At 39.6% G+C, this 22045-nt stretch overlaps 2 protein-coding genes across 2 annotated transcripts; both read right to left on the bottom strand.

Annotated features, from left to right (window-relative positions):
- Positions 1–15040: 15040 nt before the first annotated feature.
- On the bottom strand, positions 15041–16042 carry LOC117326523 (histone-lysine N-methyltransferase 2D-like). Its single transcript, XM_033883280.1, has one exon. The coding sequence runs from the start codon at positions 16040–16042 to the stop codon at positions 15041–15043; it is 1002 nt and encodes a 333-aa protein (XP_033739171.1).
- Positions 16043–21186: 5144 nt separating this feature from the next.
- On the bottom strand, positions 21187–21843 carry LOC117326522. Its single transcript, XM_033883278.1, has one exon. It carries the CDS (start codon positions 21841–21843, stop codon positions 21187–21189), a length of 657 nt encoding a protein of 218 aa, XP_033739169.1.
- Between the last annotated feature and the right edge of the window lie 202 nt (positions 21844–22045).

Here is a 22045-nt window from a genome sequence, read left to right as displayed (position 1 = left end):
TACCACGTTCGAAACTGAAACTGCGAAACAATGGTTGTATCTCTAGATCAAACCATTTATTTATATACAATGTGCTGATCGCATAATAAAAGGAATATATATATATTAAGCCATACAATGGACAGAATATCTCTCGTCATCACACGATATACAGAATATATCTCGTCATCACAGCATGTACAGAATATATCTCGCCATCACACCATGTACTGAATATATCTCGCCATCACATCATATACTGAATATATCTCGTCATCACACTATGTACTGAATATATCTCGTCATCACACTATGTACTGAATATATCTCGTCATCACACCATGGACTGAATATATCTCGTCATCACACCATGTACTGAATATGTCTCGTCATCACACCATATACAGAATATATCTCGTTATCACACCATGTACTAAATATATCTCCTCATCACACGATGTACAGAATATATCTCGTCATAACACCATGTACTGAATATATCTCGTCATCACACCATGTACAGAATATATCTCATCACACCATGTACTGAATATATCTCGTCATCACACCATGTACTGAATATATCTCGTCATCACACCATATACTGAATATATCTCGTCATCACCATGTACTGAATATATCTCGTCATCACACCATGTACTGAATCAATCTTGTTATCACACCATATACAGAATATATCTTGTCATCACACCATATACAGAATATATCTCGTCATCACACCATGGACTGAATATCTCATCACACCATGTACTGAATGTATCTCCTCATCACACCATGTACTGAATATATCTCGTCATCACACCATGAACTGAATATATCTCGTGATCACACCATGTACTGAATATATCTCGTCATCACACCATGTACTGAATATATCTCGTCATCACACCATGTACTGAATATATCTCGTCATCACACCATGTACTGAATATATCTCGTCATCACACCATGTACTGAATATATCTCGTCATCACACCATGTACAGAATATATCTCGTCATCACACCATATACATAATATATCTCGTCATCACACCATGTACTGAATATATCTCGTCATCACACCATATACTGAATATGTCTCGTGATCACAACATGAACTGAATATATCTCGTCATCACACCATGTACTGAATATATCTCGTCATCACACCATATACTGAATATATATCGTCATCACACCATGTACTGAATATATCTCGTCATCACACCATGTACAGAATATTTCATCACACCATATACTGAAAATATCTCGTCATCGTACCATGTACTGATTATATTTCGTCATCACACCATGTACAGAATATATCTCGTCATCACACCATATACTGAATATATCTCGTCATCACACCATGGACTGAATATCTCATCACACCATGTACTGAATGTATCTCCTCATCACACCATGTACTGAATATATCTCGTCATCACACCATGTACTGAATATATCTCGTCATCACACCATGTACTGAATATATCTCGTCATCACACCATGTACTGAATATGTCTCGTGATCACACCATGAACTGAATATATCTCATCATCACACCATGTACAGACTATCTCATCACACCATATACTGAATATATCTCGTCATCGTACCATGTACTGAATATATTTCGTCATCACACCATATACAGAATATATCTCGTCATCACACCATGTACAGAATATATCTCGTCATCACACCATGCACTGAATATATCTCGTCATCACACCATGGACTGAATATATCTCGTCATCGTACCAGGTACTGAATATATTTCGTCATCACACCATGTACTAGATATATCTCGTCATCACAGCATGTACAGAATATATCTCGCCATCACACCATGTACTGAATATATCTCGCCATCACATCATATACTGAATATATCTCGTCATCACACTATGTACTGAATATATCTCGTCATCACACTATGTACTGAATATATCTCGTCATCACACCATGGACTGAATATATCTCGTCATCACACCATGTACTGAATATGTCTCGTCATCACACTATGTACAGAATATATCTCCTCATCACACCATGTACTAAATATATCTCCTCATCACACGATGTACAGAATATATCTCGTCAACAAACCATGTACTGAATATATCTCGTCATCACACCATGTACAGAATATATCTCATCACACCATGTACTGAATATATCTCGTCATCACACCATGTACTGAATATATCTCGACATCACACCATATACTGAATATATCTCGTCATCACCATGTACTGAATATATCTCGACATCACACCATGTACTGAATCAATCTTGTTATCACACCATATACAGAATATATCTTGTCATCACACCATATACAGAATATATCTCGTCATCACACCATGGACTGAATATCTCATCACACCATGTACTGAATGTATCTCCTCATCACACCATGTACTGAATATATCTCGTCATCACACCATGAACTGAATATATCTCGTCATCACACCATGTACTGAATATATCTCGTCATCACACCATGTACTGAATATATCTCGTCATCACACCATGTACTGAACATATCTCGTCATCACACCATGTACTGAATATGTCTCGTGATCACAACATGAACTGAATATATCTCGTCATCACACCATGTACTGAATATATCTCGTCATCACACCATATACTGAATATATATCGTCATCACACCATGTACTGAATATATCTCGTCATCACACCATGTACAGAATATTTCATCACACCATATACTGAATATATCTCGTCATCGTACCATGTACTGATTATATTTCGTCATCACACCATGTACAGAATATATCTCGTCATCACACCATATACTGAATATATCTCGTCATCACACCATGTACTGAATATGTCTCGTGATCACAACATGAACTGAATATATCTCATCATCACACCATGTACAGAATATTTCATCACACCATATACTGAATATATCTCGTCATCGTACCATGTACTGAATATATCTCGTCATCACACCATGTACTGAATATATCTCGTCATCACACCATATACAGAATATATCTCGTCATCACACCATGTACTGAATATATCTCGTCATCACACCATGTACAGAATATTTCTCGTCATCACACCATGTACTGAATATGCCTCGTCATCACACCATTTGCTGAATATATCTCGTCATCACACCATATACATAATATATCTCGTCATCACACCATGAACTGAATATATCTCGTCATCACACCATGGACTGAATATATCTCGTTATCACAACAGGTATAAAATATATCTCATTACACCATGTACCAAATATATCTCATCACCATGTACTGAATATATCTCGTCATCACACTTTGGACTGAATATATCTCGTAATCACACCATGTACTGAATATATCTCGTGATCACACCATGGACTGAATATATCTCGACATAACACCATGTACTGAATATATCTCGTCATCACCATATACTGAATATATCTCATCATCGAACCATGTACTGAATGTATCTCGTCATCACACCATGTACTGAATATATCTCATCACACCATATACATAATATATCTCGTCATCACACCATGTACTGAATATATATCGTCATCACACCATGTACTGAATATGTCTCGTCACCAAACCATGTACTAAATATATCTCGTCATCACACAATGTACTGAATATATCTCGTCATCACACCATGTACTGAATATATTTCGCCATCACACCATGTACTGAATATATCTCGCCATCACACCAGATACTGAATATATCTCGTCACACGATGTACTGAATATATCTCCTCATCACACCATGTACTGAATATATCTCGTCACACCATGTACTGAATATATCTCGTCATCACCATGTACTGAGTATATCTCGTCATCACACCATGTACTGAATATATTTCGTCATCACCATGTACTGAATATATCTCGTCATCACCATGTACTGAATATATCTCGTCATCACCATGTACTGAATATATCTCGCCATCACCATGTACTGAATATATCTCGTCATCACACCATGTACTGAATATATCTCGTCATCACACCATGTACTGAATATATCTCGACATCACACCATGTACTGAATATGTCTGGTGATCACACCATGAACTGAATATATCTCATCATCACACCATGTACAGAATATATCTCGTCATCACATCATATACTGAATATATCTCATCACACCATATACTGAATATATCTCGTCATCACCATATACTGAATATATCTCGTCATCACACCATGTACAGAATATTTCTCGTCATCACACCATGTACTGAATATATCTCGTTATCACACCATATACAGAATATATTTCTAAATTTCAAAGACATTATGTGCCCTCGTAGGCGTTTTCCCGATGATCCAAGTGATAAGATCATTATATCATATATTTTGATATAGATTATATATGATGGAACGATACATGTACACTTGATAATGTCAGATAACGTCTAATTTGGGAAAAGCGGATAAGGGAACAGTTTTTCTCTATGTTTATGAATAATTTCTGTTTTACCTACTTGATTTTTCGTCATCAAGAAACAAACAATGCAATTTTATTTCCTACGGAGAACATTTAATTTTAATGTTTCAAATAGCCGGAAGGTAACCATCATTATCCGTCATTTTCTCAAAAACACGACCTGCACGCGCAAATCTACGTGGGCGAGACGCGACCCACCGAAGAATAGAGACGTCCATCTATTTCCTATATTTACTGTGAACTATTGAAAAACACTTTATTTTCAAATTATGATGTGAATAAAAAAAATCGAAAATTTTTAGTTGTATTGACATCCCTACAAGACTGTCTGCCGAGTAGACGAGCCATAGCGGTATGTTAACGAAGGCAGACATACCCAATATCATTTACAACCGTGTGTCAATATCAATCTATGTAGATTTGAAATAAATGTCGATTTTGAGTCTCTTTTTATTTATGGATCAAGTGAATATCGATTATTTTTTCTACACGTCTTGTACAAGTGATACTGGCGGAGTCGCCATCGCCATGACGGAGGTGACGTATTCTGTCAGCGACATTTGTAGCGGAAGTTATCAGCCGCACGTCCCGGTAAACAGCGGAACTGTTTATGGGTATTTTGGGGTACGTAAACCTGCAGTCTTACAGGAGGCAGACGTAGCAGATCTAGGCGCTGGTGACGGCCGCACTTTGATAGTCTAGACTCCGCATGTCCCGAGGTGTATCGTCTGACACGTGGTGACCGATGGGAATGCGAGAGCCTGGACGAAATACATACTCCGGTTATTGCGAGTCTCTCGGAGGACACCACATCGGCAATGAAATCTTTTCCAAAATAAATCATTAACTAGTTTAGAAAATCAAGGGGACGTGACACGGAAGCCGGCATACGTATATTGAGAGATTGGTATGTGGTGGCATATATATGATCATGAAAGACAGAGGGTTGAGTTTAGTCAACAACAAAAAATATGCGCGTGACTTTCGTGACCGTCTGATCAGTAACATATATATATATATATATACTGGATCGGAATGGGTTCGGTGAACATGCTCATTATAATTCTGAACTAGAGTGACTGCGGTCCTGACTACGAGATCGGCAGACCTTCAGCCACGTCTTTCAGTTGGTCGCACGCTGACCAAATACCAAGGTAGAACGTCCCGATCAGATACTAATGTCATATTGATGTCTTTCTCAGTCCTAATCTTTTGTAGGGGGCGCTTACAGCAACACAGTGTCACGGTACAGGTATCCACAGACTGTGATTGGTCAAAAATCACCAAACAAACCAATCTGATATCCGCACGGCTGTTCCGACCGCGTGCGGCTGGGCAGTGATCAAGGAAAGATGTCGTCTGCTTTGACCCGACCCACTCTCCACAATGGCCGTATCTAAATTATAACACAGACATCATACACTTAATATTTACAGTCCATACTTGTCTTTCCGATCTGACTCCCGTCTCGGACCATCCGGACAAAACCTTGCTCAAAATCGACCGTCGGCAGCCATAAATAATACTCTTGTTTCGCAACAAAAACTGCACCTTTATCATAGCTCTCCGAAAGGAATACCTACAAAATGGTCCTGACTCGGAACTTCTAAACTGGACAACTCATTTCACTAGGCATTCAGTAGTGTTTCAGAAATGGCGACCCTCCTTCCGCACTTTTTTAATCTGTCGCTCTTCTTAACAATGTTTTTCGGCTTGTTGCTATCAAATGTTTAACATCCTATAGTCATGAAATGATGATGCTGATAGGTAGAGTGACCAATCGACAACAAACGTCTAATTCAATACCTGTACGCAGAAGACGCTTACTCTTAGGAAACATCTGGTCTTATTGTAGTTGTTCTTTTAAAGTGACACCATGTTAATGTACAAGTTTTTCGTATTTTGCCATTGACTGTTTTTTTGTTGTTTTTTTTTTGCTCTTTTTTTTCCTTCTTTTTTTTTTCAACGATGAATTTTCTTGGATACAGGGGATTGTTCTAAAAGGTAAGAAATAGAAAAAAAACATATACAAAGACAATGAAGTCTTGAAGAGTCTCTCTTAGATCCATCACTATTAGAAAGACATTTTTATTAAGAAATTTTCACTTCTTGCCTGAAGATTCCACTCCGGTAATTATTGCCTCAATATAGATTCCATTTATGAAACTAAAACTCGTATACACTCTCCTAATCTGTTAATCTATGCTTTCACGAAGATTTTTCCTAATGGGTGCCATTATTCTCGGTCCATATTGATGGCCACGCTTAGTTTGGTAGGTTCCTTCACGACACTGGTACCGCCCCGTCTGTAGAGCCGCCAGCCACATTGTCCTAAATATTTAAATCGCCCATGTATATTATTTCTTCCACATCCTTTAATATCCATGTATATATATATATATATATATATGTATTTTCCAAGACCCTTTCATTTCTTTATACACTAAGACCCTACAACGTGAGCTAAGGCAGTAACACCACTAGGCGTCCATTTTCGTTTACAACTTCACAAAAAACGGTAATCGAAATATGGCATGTTAGAAAAACATCTCGGGAACCAAATGTTCGAAATGTTTATTTTACACACAATAAAATGTCGATATAATTATGAACTTTTACCGAGGTGAATATGTGATTTTATGAACCTGAGAAAGAGATATTAAGCGAAATGGAATCAAGGTCTGTTAAGATATTGCCACTAAACCTCATTTTTTCATTTAAGTTAGCCATTCGTACGGACAATGTCCTGCTATGTATTCTCTTTGCCATTTCAAATGCAAACCTCTGCGCCCAGTTGTTCAAAAGGTGATAAGCTTAATCACTTAATCAGTGAAAATCTCATTTCTCATTTACTTCAAAACTTGTGTGTTCCTGAAAATAGGCAAGTAGGAAGAGCCCGAGTGTTATAGCGTCATTAAATTTTGTCAAGTTAGTTTAACCAAAAATGATTTTATCATGAGTTTAAAATTGTTGTTAAACTGTTATTAGCCTAATCACCTTTCGAACAACTGAGCCCAAGCATATTCGAGTAAAGAATTGAACCACTAATTGTTTTTGATAAACGACAGCAGGAATGATGTTTACCTTAATGCATTTTTATGTTTCACCATTCCTGTCTTCCTGTGATAAATATCAGAGGGTAAAATATACCATTATGTGTACGTTTGAACAGCTCTGTAGTTAACATGTGATTTGTGCAGGATGACCCGTGAATGTTCGGGACTACAATGACCTTTGATTCTCTGCAGGACTACAATGACCTTTGATTATGTGCGGGACTTAAATGACCTGTGACTATGCGCGGGACTACAATGACCTGTGACTATGTGTGGGACTACAATGACCTGTGACTATGTGCGGGACTACAATGACCTGTGACTATGTGCGGGACTACAATGACCTGTGACTATGTGCGGGACTACAATGACCTGTGATTATATACGGGACTACAATGACCTGTGATTATGTGCGGGACTACAATGACCTGTGACTATATACGGGATTACAATGACCTGTGATTATATGTGCGGGATTACAATGACCTGTGATTATGTGTGGGACTACTTTGATCTGTGATTCAGCGCAAGACTATAACGATATTGTGATTTTGTGGGGGATTATATGTATTGACACGTGTTTCTGTGCGGGACTACGTTGACATGGCTGTTCTCTACAACGCACTGTGATTTTCTGCGGTACTACATTGACATTTGTTGTCTGCGGTACTAAATTGACAACGCTTTTCTGCGGAACTACATGATACTGCTTTTCTGCGGAACTACATTGACAATGGTTTTTGAGGAACAAATATGACCTGTTATTCTGCACGGTACACCATTGACGCTGTGAGAGTGTGCATACCATCAACTGTTTTACCAGGGTACACTTCGTGACTTTGGAACCGTAATTACATTGACGGTAATTTTCTGAAGGACTGGAATATATCATTGCCTTTAATTTTGATCTGGACGGTAATACCGACTGGTCCTTTAAAAATACGGCCCCGTAATGGCGAATGTCATTATGACGTTAGCCGACAAGGCCAGGTTCAGGTAGTGGTAATGTAAAGACTCTATATTAAGCATTTATTGTATATTTATGGTGATACATTGCAATTTCCTAGTAGGATGTCTAAAACATAAATATTGCCATAGCTGCAAGCTATTGTTATAACGATACATCGCGCCATTACGTGTGCCGTTTGTACAATTCCAATAAAAAGGGCCAAGCCATCAAAAATCTTCGAATCTCAACCGTAAAGTGGAATTGACATGTTTTATTTGCAGTCACGCATTCTATTCAATTCAAATGATGACGTCAGGATGACGTCTTTGATTGACGTCAATGAACACGGCAATATGGGAAATAGACAATAAAAACGGATATTTCTTGCAAATAAAAATTCAAAATTGATTTTATTGAAGAGAGAGGACGCAATTTACTCATTGAATCTACAACAGTCGGTAGAATAGTAGAATATTATCTACCACAGTCGGTAGAATGGTAGAAAATTATCTACCACATTCGGTATCATGGTAGAATATTATCTACCACATTCGGTATCATAGTAGAATATTATCTACCACAGTCGGTATCATATAGAATATTATCTACCACAGTCGGTATCGCAGTAGAATATTATCTACCACAGTCGGTATCATAGTAGAATATTATCTACCACAGTCGGTATATCACAGTAGAATATTATCTACCACAGTCGGTATCACAGTAGAATATTATCTACCACAGTCGGTATCACAGTAGAATATTATCTTCCACAGTCGGTATCATAGTATAATATTATCTACCACAGTCAGTATCATAGTAGAATATTATCTACCACAGTCGGTATCACAGTAGAATATTATCTACCACAGTCGGTATCATAGTCGAATATTATCTACCACAGTCGGTATCATAGTAGAATATTATCTACCCGGTCGGTATCACAGTAGAATATTATCTACCACAGTCGGTATTACAGTAGAATATTATCTACCACAGTCGGTATCACAGTAGAATATTATCTACCACAGTCGGTATCATAGTAGAATATTATCTACCACAGTCGGTATCACAGTAGAATATTATCTACAACAGTCGGTATCACAGTAGAATATTATCTACCACAGTCAGTATCACAGTAGAATATCATCTACCACAGTCGGTATCATAGTAGAATATTATCTACCACAGTCGGTATCATAGAAGAATATTATCTACCACAGTCGGTATCACAGTAGAATATTATCTACCACAGTCGGTATCATGGTAGAATATTATCTACCACAGTCGGTATCACAGTAGAATATTATCTACCACAGTCGGTATCATAGTAGAATATTATCTACCACAGTCGGTATCACACTAGAATATTATCTACCACAGTCGGTATCATGGTAGAATATTATCTACCACAGTCGGTATCACAGTAGAATATTATCTACCACAGTCGGTTTCATAGTAGAATATTATCTACCACAGTCAGTATCACAGTAGAATTTTATCTACCACAGTCGGTATATCACAGTAGAATATTATCTACCACAGTCAGTATCATAGTAGAATATTATCTACCACAGTCGGTATCACAGTAGAATATTATCTACCACAGTCGGTATCATAGTAGAATATTATCTACCACAGTCGGTATATCACAGTAGAATATTATCTACCACAGTCGGTATCACAGTAGAATATTATCTACCACAGTCGGTATCACAGTAGAATATTATCTACCACAGTCGGTATCATAGTAGAATATTATCTACCACAGTCGGTATCACAGTAGAATATTATCTACCACAGTCGGTATCAGAGTAGAATATTATCTACCACAATCGGTATCACAGTAGAATATTATCTACCACAGTCTGTATCACGGTAGAATATTATCTACCACAGTCGGTATCACAGTATAATATTATCTACCACAGTCGGTATCATAGAATATTATCTACCACAGTCGGTATCATAGTAGAATATTGTCTACCACAGTCGGTATATCACAGTAGAATATTATCTACCACAGTCGGTATCATAGTAGAATATTATCTACCACAATCGGTATCACAGTAGAATATTATCTACCACAGTCGGTATCACAGTAGAATATTATCTACCACAGTCGGTATCATAGTAGAATATTATCTACCACAATCGGTATCACATAGAATATTATCTACCACAATCGGTATCACAGTAGAATATTATCTACCACAGTCGGTATCACAGTATAATATTATCTAAAAGTCAGTATTATAGTAGAATATTATCTAAAAGTCGGTATCATAGTAGAATATTATCTTAAGGTCGGTATCATAGTAGAATATTATCTTAAAGTCGGCATTATGATGGATAATTTAATAAAATAATAGACAGTTATACCAAGTTCCATTCTCCCCATGGTTGACTGGCGCGATAAAGCTACTCCTTTCTCTCTATCAATATCAGAAGTCGGTGCGACCATGCCTATATTTCCAGACCAAATTATGTCCTGTCCTTCAACAATAGCTTCATGTGTAGCTAATTGAAGGAAAATCCGAACCACAGCTCCTCCGTGTCCAATGTCTGGCGAATTTCATTTATACGTCTCGTATGAATTCCCCGTCAAGCCGGAAACCTCTGATGTAGAGAGTAAAGGTGTTTTGCCTACCCCCCCCCCCCCTCCCCCTCCCCCCCCCCTCCCCAGACCACCCTCCCACCGCTATTACCCCCTAGATAAGTATTCATTGTTTTGTCGGTACGTTCATGACTCATGACCATAGGAGTCTCCAACACAGTTTTAACAATTTGCAAACCGTCGTTTTTATACCCGGAAAGATTTATGACGGTATAAAATATAGCGTATTAGATTGGAACTTAAACAACAGTGGACACTGTCTTGTTACTGGCTACGAGTTCCCCGCCGAACAGTGGCCATGACACACGGAGCGAGCTCAATTATATTGTCTTATTGAATTGTCACGACTAGGCTTCTATATCGTCATCAGGAAAAATGGTAGAAAAAATTAACCGGCATTGAGGAGACAGTCAAATTAAATTGATACCATTTACTCCGTCAGAGATACTCCTAAATGTTTCACAACATTTCACTTGTCGACCATTTCATATTACGGCAAGGGCGTTAGGAACAAGGATTTTACATTTGAAGGAATTCAATATTACAGTATATGTATGGGAATTCGAAAGACGTTTGGAATTAGATTAAGGACAATGATAGGATATTATATAGAAATCAATGGACTCAATGTTACTCTTAAAATAATAGTTTTTGGAATAGTTCTCTTCTTTCTAAACGTCTTTATTCTTCCAAATGTCTCCCTTGACACTTTCTCACTTTTGCCCTTCAGTTGAGCGTTCGTTCCTGTGAGGAAGCCTTTGTGCTCCGTCCCCTGGCCGAGACTTACCAGACCTAGAATTTTGTAGTAGTACGACTGATTTGTCCGTTGTCAGTATGATGTGACCGAGGTGTTCTGCTGCGTGTCTCCGGCAGTATGTTTCAGTGGGGCAGCACTATAAAGACATAATCATTTACGCACTATCAAAAGGAGACCAACACAAACATACCGCAGTCTAAAAAAACAACAAAAAACAATAAACACACACACACACTCATAAATTCACCACACGCATGTATCTCGCACACAAGGGAGGCCATCCTTAAATGTTCGTGTGGATTCTTTCGTCTTGTACCTTTTGTAATAGTGACGGTGTCTGTTTTTCTTATTGGATTCTATACAAATCGGACAGAAAAGTGTGCCCGTTAGACGGTCTTGCTCACTGTATGAGGCGACTAATGTGGTATCCATTTATATGTCGGTGAAAAGGCCATTTGGCGTTTGAATAAATCCAATCGTAAGTCGCTTTCCATTTTCTTGTTGTTGTTGTTGTTGTTGTTGTTGTTGTTGTTGTTGCTGTTGTGTTACGTGGATGTTGCCAGAGTATGTGCAGTATTTGTCAGCTAGAAGATTTCTAAACTTCCGGTAAAACACGTTATCAAATGTTAAACATGGTACAAAACAAAACAAAAATAGTTATGTTTAAGCATCCTAACAGGCGGTAACATCACAGACCACAGACAACTAATGAGTATCGGAATGATATTTAAAGATATTCAGTTTTAATATGTTTCAAAATCTTTATATAAATCGTTATATTTCACGAAATACTTTTCTTCTCGTGATATCGGTACCGTCATATCAAGGGTAGGCGACCATCAGGTCCGGACAGGGAATGCGTGGTGGTACAATCAGGTCCGGACAGGGAATGTCGTGATGGTACAATTAGGCCCGGACAGGGAATGTCGTGATGGTACAATTAGGCCCGGACAGGGAATGTCGTGGTGGTACAATCAGGTCCGGACAGGGAATGCGTGGTGGTACAATCAGGTCCGGACAGGGAATGCGTGGTGGTACAATCAGGCTCGGACAGGGAATGTCGTGGTGGTACAATCAGGTCCGTCCAGGGAATGTCGTGGTGGTACAATTAGGTCCGGACAGGGAATGTCGTGGTGGTACAATCAGGTCCGGACAGGGAATGTTGTGGTGGTACAATCAGGTCCGGACAGGGAATGTCGTGGTGGTACAATCAGGTCCGGACAGGGAATGTCGTGGTGGTACAATCAGGTCCGGACAGGGAATGTCGTGGTGGTACAATTAGGTCCGGTCAGGGAATGTCGTGGTGGTACAATCAGGTCCGGACAGGGAATGTCGTGGTAGTACAATCAGGTCCGGACAGGGAATGTCGGGGTGTTACAATTAGGCCCTGACAGGGAATGTCGGGGTTGTACAATTAGGCCCTGACAGGGAATGTCGGGGTTGTACAATCAGGTCCGGACAGGGAATCTCGTGGTCGTACAATCAGGCCCGGACAGGGAATGTTGTGGTGGTACAATCAGGCCCGGACAGGGAATCTCGTGGTTTTACAATCAGGTCCGGACAGGGAATGTCGTGGTGGTACAATCAGGCTCGGACAGGGAATGTCGGGGTGGTACAATCAGGTCTGGACAGGGAATGTCGTGGTGGTACAATCAGGCCCGGATGGGAAATATCATAATCAGACCCAAAGAAAGCCTACCCTGTGGAAATAAACAGTTTTAACATTTCTTGGATTGATGGAATATTACGACCATTACTTTTTTACATAAATTATTCACATAAAACCCCCATAAATTATTGATCTCTAGTTTTATTAGCTCTTTAAAATTGTCATGAAAAATCGATGCCATAATCAATGGGAAATCTTTGTGAATTCGTTTGGAATGTAGAATGGCCATGCTAATCCTGGGACGCTCTCGGGCGTCACCGAGTTCACTGGTGATAATTGCGACGCTAGAGTGCCACGCGTCACTGCCCCGGCTGATTCATGCTTATCTTACATACGTTATGACGAAATAAACTGTGATTAAATGAATTAATTGATTGATGGAGACCTTATCAGGCACATAGAATATCGAAGGATTTAATTCAGGAATAAAACCAGGTCTTTCGTTTGTCGCTTGGTCGTAAATTTGCAATGTTACCTCATTAATTTCATTCAATGTAATGCAACAATTTACTATGAAATAGTTTAATCTATCATTTTCGTGACACGTCATGGTGGCGCTTTTTACTGCTGGGGATCGCTATGAACAAAGGACAACGAGATATCGGTTTCATTATTTGAAAGATTATTTCATTTTTCCGTTTTGTGTTTTATATGGGCAACAAATGAAAATCATATCGGTAAACAAACCTTTGATAATAAACTTGTCATGAAGCTATTGTATTTTTTTTTAATTTTAAGATATACAACAGGTAAACCACACTTCCCCATCGTTTTTTTGTGGTTAGTTTCTATGTTATAAAACAACAACAACAAAACATGAACCTTATTGTTCACAATACCATTGCCGATTTCCAGTTATCCTTGTAAAAAAATTCTGAATACAAGACTCTATAACATTTCACCCTTTGTGAGTGGGAGCAGAGGAGTTAGACCCGCAGGATGGGATAGTGTGTATCAGTCCAAGGGATGAGATAGTGGGTCACAGTCCGAGGGATGAGATAGCGGGTCACAGTCCGAGGGATGAGATAGTGGGTCACAGTCCGAGAGATGAGATAGTGGGCCACAGTCCGATGGATGAGATAAAGGGTCATAGTCCGAGGGATGAGATAGTGGGTCACAGTCCGAGGGATGAGATAGTGGGTCACAGTCCGAGGGATGAGATAGTGGGTCACAGTCCGAGGGATGAGATGGGGGTCACAGTCCGAGGGATGAGATAGTGGGTCACAGTCCGAGAGATGAGATAGCGGATCACAGTCCGTGGGATGAGATAGCGGATCACAGTCCGAGGGATGAGATAGCGGGTCACAGTCCGAGGGATGAGATAGTGGGTCACAGTCCGAGGGATGAGATAGTGGGTCACAGTCCGAGGGATGAGATAGTGGGTCACAGTCCGAGGGATGAGATAGTGGGTCACAGTCCGAGGGATGAGATAGTGGGTCACAGTCCGAGGGATGAGATAGTGGGTCACAGTCCGAGGGATGAGATAGTGGGTCACAGTCCGAGGGGGTCACAGTCCGAGGGATGAGATAGTAGGTCACAGTCCGAGGGATGAGATAGGGGTCACAGTCCGAGGGATGAGATAGTGGGTCACAGTTCGAGGGATGAGATAGTGGGTCACAGTCCGAGGGATATGATAGGGGGTCACAATCCGAGGGATGAGATAGGGGGTCACAGTCCGAGGGATGAGATAGTGGGTCACAGTCCGAGGGATGAGATAGTGGGTCACAGTCCGAGGGATGAGATAGTGGGTCACAGTCCGAGGGATGAGATAGTGGGTCACAGTCCGAGGGGTGAGATAGTGGGGCACAGTCCGAGGGATGAGATAGTGGGTCAAAGTCCGAGGGATGAGATAGTGGGTCACAGTTCGAGGGATGAGATAGCGGGGCACAGTCCGAGGGATGAGATAGTGGGTCACAGTCCGAGGGATGAGATAGGGGGCCACAGTCCGAGGGATGAGATAGGGGGTCACAGTCCGAGGGATGAGATAGTGGGTCTCAGTCCGAGGGATGAGATAGTGACAGTCCGAGGGATGAGATAGTGGGTCACAGTCCGAGGGATGAGATAGTGGGTCACAGTCCGAGGGATGAGATAGTGGGTCACAGTCCGAGGGATGAGATAGCGGGTCACAGTCCGAGGGATGAGATAGTGGGTCACAGTCCGAGGGATGAGATAGTGGGTCACAGTCCGAGGGATAAGATAGGGGGTCATAGTCCGAGGGATGAGATAGTGGGTCACAGTCCGAGGGATGAGATAGTGGGTCACAGTCCGAGGGATGAGATAGTGGGTCACAGTCCGAGGGATGAGATAGGGGGTCATAGTCCGAGGGATGAGATAGCGGGTCACGGTCCGCGGGATGAGATAGTGGGTCACAGTCCGAGGGATGAGATAATGGGTACCAGTCCGAGGGATGAGATAGTGGGCCACAGTCCGAGGGATGAGATAGTGGGTCATAGTCCGAGGGATGAGATAGCGGGTCACAGTCCGAGGGATGAGAAAGGGAGATCTCAGTCAGAGGGATTATCAGCCCCGAGGCCATTTTGTTTTTCCAATCTGACTAAAATTTTAACGACACAACTAGGGGCCTACAAGGGTTTTCACAAAAAGTAATGTACATGTAATATACCGAAATTGTGACCTCTGGTGCCATATAAAGACATATATAACGCCATGTAGATTAATCAAAAGTCCAATTGTATCGTTTTGCCCATATCAGCGAATTGGCTAGAATAAACGAGCGTTCGCATTGGTATGACACCAAACCAAAATCAAGTTAATAATAGGGCGAACAGAATTAGTAGACCGGTTTACGATGGAGGATTGATATGTTGTGGGCCTCGTATTGAAGGAGGTACTCAAGGATGTTCTTTTTAAGTCCTACTATTCTCTGACTATATAGTGCCGTGTACCCAAGGACTGGTATCATTTGGTTAGTTCATATTGACGAGGTAGCACTCTAAATTAAACAAGACAAGCGGCTTTTACAAAATGGACAAAATCGGTTAAGGTGAAAGAGTCTGTCATTGCCATGGTTGCCATTCACGATTGTGGCTTTAAATTGATTGAGCATCCGCCTTATTCACCTGATCTCGCTTCATCAGACTTTCATCTTTTTCCAAAACTGAAAACAGCTATTTCAGGTACCCAAATCCTAACCCTAACCCTAACATGACTTTCTGAACAGCCAAGAAAAGGAGTTCTATAAAAGTGGCATTGAGGCCCTTAAACACCGCTGGCAAAAGTGTATAGATACTGAAGGGGATAATGTTGAAAAATAATACAATATGTCCGGCAAAATTCAAATTTGAATGTGTTCCTGTACATGTCATAGATAATAACTACATATTTTATATACACATTTCTACCACAATAGGTGGGTGTAATTCAGCTCCCAGGGCATCAACTAGTCATTAAACTGTTAAATAAGTCAGTTTAGACCACACGCGGAATAAATGCGGTTTGATTGGTCGACAAGGTGACCTTTGACCGGGACTATTTTTTTTACCACGTGGTTTAATTCGTTTTGATTGGCGAACATTTGAAGGCTGCTTCACGGTGTCGCGGAAATGATAACATACAAAAACAAGTTTGATAGATTTCTATAAGTTTTTTTTTGTTGAAAATAACAAATTTGGTAATCAATGGTTATGATTTCTAATATGTTTCAATATTTCCACACAATATCCTGTTTTGCATATTAATTAGAGGCATTTCAGTTTAGGACATATTTTTACACCAGGATACAAGGGGTTAGACTTTGTTGTTTAATATAAGACGAATCGGTATAAGCTTACCAGTCACAGTCACAAGTAAAAGGATGTGCTATTTATGTTCCCTTGGCATCGGCTTCACAAAACTTATCAACTACGGTCACTTTCTAAGGTTCCTTAGTCCACAACTATACATCCCCTGTCGTTATTTATTTTTTACATATAATCATCTGTGGTCTAGGAGAAAAGTTACGACAAAACAATGTTGAACTATTTTCTTTTGTTTTTCCTTTAATCTCACGATGTTTAGGCATCAAATTTCGCTTTAAAGTTATCGAACAGATTCTAACCCTATATTAAGTATATATCCCCAACATTTTGAGTTTATTAGAGTTCAAAGTATAGTGAAATTACAACTGATTTCTGAAATTATTTGGATTAAAAAAACAATCTCATATTTTGGATTTAACCGTTTGACATCAATACTTTTGTTTGGGTTACCTTTTGAATATATTTTAACCTCACATACATGTATCTTACAAACGGTCTATATTACGACCTTAATATGTTACCCAGGAGCTTCATCACCATTTTAACTTGTTAAGCTGATGGTTCTTGCGGGACGAATTGAAATTTCTTCCAAGGAAACTTGGGATTTTTAACTAGCCGGTTCGAATGTTGTCGTTCCCTGTCACGGAATGACTAAATACATTAATTATTAAAGGCCGTTATACTTTTATATTTTCGCTTGCAAAGTATTGACACTTCAGAACTTTCTGGACCATGATCATATTTAACATAAAAGATAGTGTTATTTCGTTGTTTAGAAGCGCTTTTTAATCTCTGTGTATACATCGGTATTATGTAACGATGATATATTTCTACGATAATGAAAAGTGAGTCCTATCTAAATTAAGTATTTACTATCCACTTTCAGCATATTGCACTTTCTCAAATTCCATTTACATATAACAGATGGTTGATACATCGATTTCCAAAGCTAAACGGCAAATAAGTGATTCAGTGTTTTAATTTTTCATTGGGATTTTAAAAAAAAATCGTTAAATTTTATTAGAGAAAAAACCGTTATGACAAACTGCAGTTCTGGTGTTGAACACAGGGACCTGAGAATTTTCTAGTTTTATGTGTATTCGGACCTATGCTAGTGCGTACAGCACGTCTTCGGACGTTTTCTTCTTTATATATTAAATACCGAGGGTTGTCCATGTCTTGTTTAACCCAAGGTTAATTAAGCCCCACTCTCGAAAATATCCAAAATGTATTAAACACACTAGGATAGGTCCAAATAATATAGACTTTAAGAAATTCTTATTTCTCGGGCCCCTGTGGTGTTTCCGTGAAGCCTGAGCTGGTGTATAACTTTCTTGGTAAAACTGACCCCAGCTATTGATTTCAATGTTACGGTTTGCTATCCTGTCAATGAAATTACAATTTTCTTTCTTGTTTCGCTAAAAATGTGAATTATAAGAGTTTTGCATTTTTGATGAGCGTTATGGATTTTTCATTGAGAGTAGAACATTTCACGCTTGGAATGTCTTCACGGTCTGGTGTTTCTAGTGAGACGAACGCTTAATAGAGTTATGGCGAGGCGAGTAGCGTTAGACAAATATATTACACTGTTCCATTCTTTCTCTCAGTGTCTCTGAAATTTACATGTTGGATTTCGAAATATACCATCCTTCCCAAACGACACACGGTCCGTTTGTATTCTAAATAAATAATAACATCGCTGCCAACGCCCAACTGCCGTTAGGTCCTTAAAATGTTTGTCACGGTTTGAAAATTTGAATATCTCTTTTTTTCCCATCAAATGATTTAATTAAATCGATGAATCATTGATTTTTTTTATTTGTTTATCGTTTATATATGATAACCATATGGTAATCTGGTTGTACAAGTAGAATATTTGACGACAGGAGACCTCTACGACGATGCTGACTTTTTTAGAATAAATGTTTACAAGTTACAAGTCTACCTTGGATGCATACATCGACTGTTTTAGGACCAGATTGACATTATTAAGATAGGAGTGCGTTTGTCGTTTCCTTTGTAGACGATATCTAGATGACATTCGGATGATATCGAGCGTTTTCTTCTGAGATATTTACACTCGGAATGCCCCGCACGATTCCTTATGGTATACAGACAGAGAAAAGCATTCTTAAATTGAACTTTTAATTTGTAGGTAAGTATTTATTTGGATAATGTAAGTAAACTCCTTTTTATTGTAAATTAATTAGTAACTGTAAATTAAAGAAAAACTTCTATTGAGGTGTGTGTACATATATTTGCAAATGTACATGATACACATTTCCTTTACCCCTAGAAGTCCCACCACCCGACACCCACTGTTTTTAAGCTCAATATATCAAGTACGAGTAAAAGAAAAGGAAGAAAATATCACCAAACAAAGACTTTCACGATCATTATATTTGGTCAGAACTCAAACATGATATTTGTATTAATACAACGTCAAAAGGAATTACACCAAAGCAGAAGGCAAGGAGATATGACCTTCACGAAAAGGTTAACTTGTTCCGAAATCACTTTCCTTTGTCATACACGGAGTTTGTCAGAAGGTTTTCAAACATATCGCGATTGTTCCGAAAGTTAATCTCTGTTACATATCGACATGACCTGATATATTTCTTTACATGCCGCCAGAGGTCACAATTTCGGTATATTACAGCGGTGTGACGTAATGAAATGTAATACGTCATTGATCTTTCACTCTCAACACAGTCGCCTCTCTCATACCATTATATAATGTACATTATGTACATAATAGTAATGATTGGACCATGTTTACTATGGACTTGTCATCATAGATGAGACAGGGCCTACACACACACCTACACACACACACGCACACATATATTTACGTACATAAAAAACCTTTATCAGATATTTTCAAATTACCCGAGTCAGATTGTAGACAGATTTAGAATATGGGTTTGAGCGACTATCTGTGATAGTTGAGGATTGTAAGCGGTCTCGCGATCGCCCATGAACGGTTCAGGTTGTGTACGTATAATTTAGGTATCTAGTCCTCACTCGGTATGACCATTAAAATTCAAATCGTCTTGTAGTCCCAAGAGGCCCATCCTTCATGGTAAATTGAACGACAAAAACATGAGTTATTACAGTTTGGTATTTTTATGTGTTTTTCAATTTGAAATATTGATTTTGTTTTACGTTCTTGTGACCCGTCAAATTTTATTTTGCTTTCAGAGAAAAAAAGTGAATTATTAACAGCTTGCATATTTGATGTTAAAATCGATCCGTATTTATAATACAATTAGATATTGTTTTCTTTCCCGGGACTGAAAAAAATGTGTGAGGGTGTTATTCAGAACTATACATCATAAAGGCTCTGTAAGGTCGTAAACATGAGTAGAAAGATATGGGATGACATGATATAATTAAAGTGTAACGTAGTACAGGCCTTCTCTGACTCCGGGCTTAGAGAGCTCCATAAAAGCCGGTCGTGGAACACTTAACCTGTCCGTCTCCGTCATAGTCCGGAGGCCACGTGCGGACACGACTGTTCAGGATCTTTTGGACGTACAGTCCAGCACCCGTATCATAATATCCAGGATATTCTCTCGGGCGAACACCGACATCATATGCTGGACGTATTTCAAAATTAGTTGTCGACAACTATTATCATTTTAATTTAATAGTTTAAATCTAGTACAATTGAACACTTCGTTTTTAGAAAATTGGTTAAAAAAAACCCAAACAAACAATAAAAAAATCCCCCAAAAAACAAGCGCGAATTAAATAATAAATATGGAATTATTATCTTAACAGATTAGCAGACTTTGAACAAGGAACCAAAATTCATGCTCATTCATTAAAACACAAAGGTGCAAATTTAAGTTTAGTTCTGATTATGGCTAATTAATTAAGCTAAATTCCTAAAAAAAGTATATGGTTTGCAATCTAAGTTTTAGTGATGAATTCGAGGAACTAACAGGAAGTTCACGGAGGCATACGGACATAAAGCTCCGGTTGACGGGTTGACGGGGACATACGGACATAGATCTCCGGTTGACGGGTTGACGGGGACATACGGACATAAAGCTCCGGTTGACGGGTTGACGGGGACATACGGACATAGACATCCGGGTAACTGGAACATGCGGGCATAGATCTCCGGTTGACGGGGACATACGGACATAGATATCCGGTTGACGGGGACATACGGACATAGATATATGGTTGACGGGGACATACGGACATAGATCTCCGGTTGACGGGGACATACGGACATAGATATCCGGTTGACGGGGACATACGGACATAGATCTATGGTTGACGGGGACATACGGACATAGATCTCCGGTTGACGGGGACATACGGACATAGATCTCCGGTTGACGGGGACATACGGACATAGATCTATGGTTGACGGGGACATACGGACATAGATCTCCGGTTGACGGGGACATACGGACAAATATCTCCGGTTGACGGGGACATACGGACATAGATCTCCGGTTGACGGGGACATACGGACATAGATCTCCGGATGACGGGGACATACGGACATAGATCTATGGTTGACGGGGACATACGGACAAATATCTCCGGATGACGGGGACATACGGACATAGATCTATGGTTGACGGGGACATACGGACATAGATCTCCGGTTGACGGGGACATACGGACATAGATCTCCGGTTGACGGGGACATACGGACAAATATCTCCGGTTGACGGGGACATACGGACAAATATCTCCGGTTGACGGGGACATACGGACATATATCTCCGGCTGACGGGGGCATACGGACATAGATATCC

The sequence above is a fragment of the Pecten maximus genome, chromosome 4 (genome assembly GCF_902652985.1).
Source record: "Pecten maximus chromosome 4, xPecMax1.1, whole genome shotgun sequence".
NCBI classification, from domain to species: Eukaryota; Metazoa; Mollusca; class Bivalvia; order Pectinida; family Pectinidae; genus Pecten; species Pecten maximus.
Note: the sequence above shows the minus strand (reverse complement) of the source record. Positions and strands in the feature narration are given on the sequence as shown.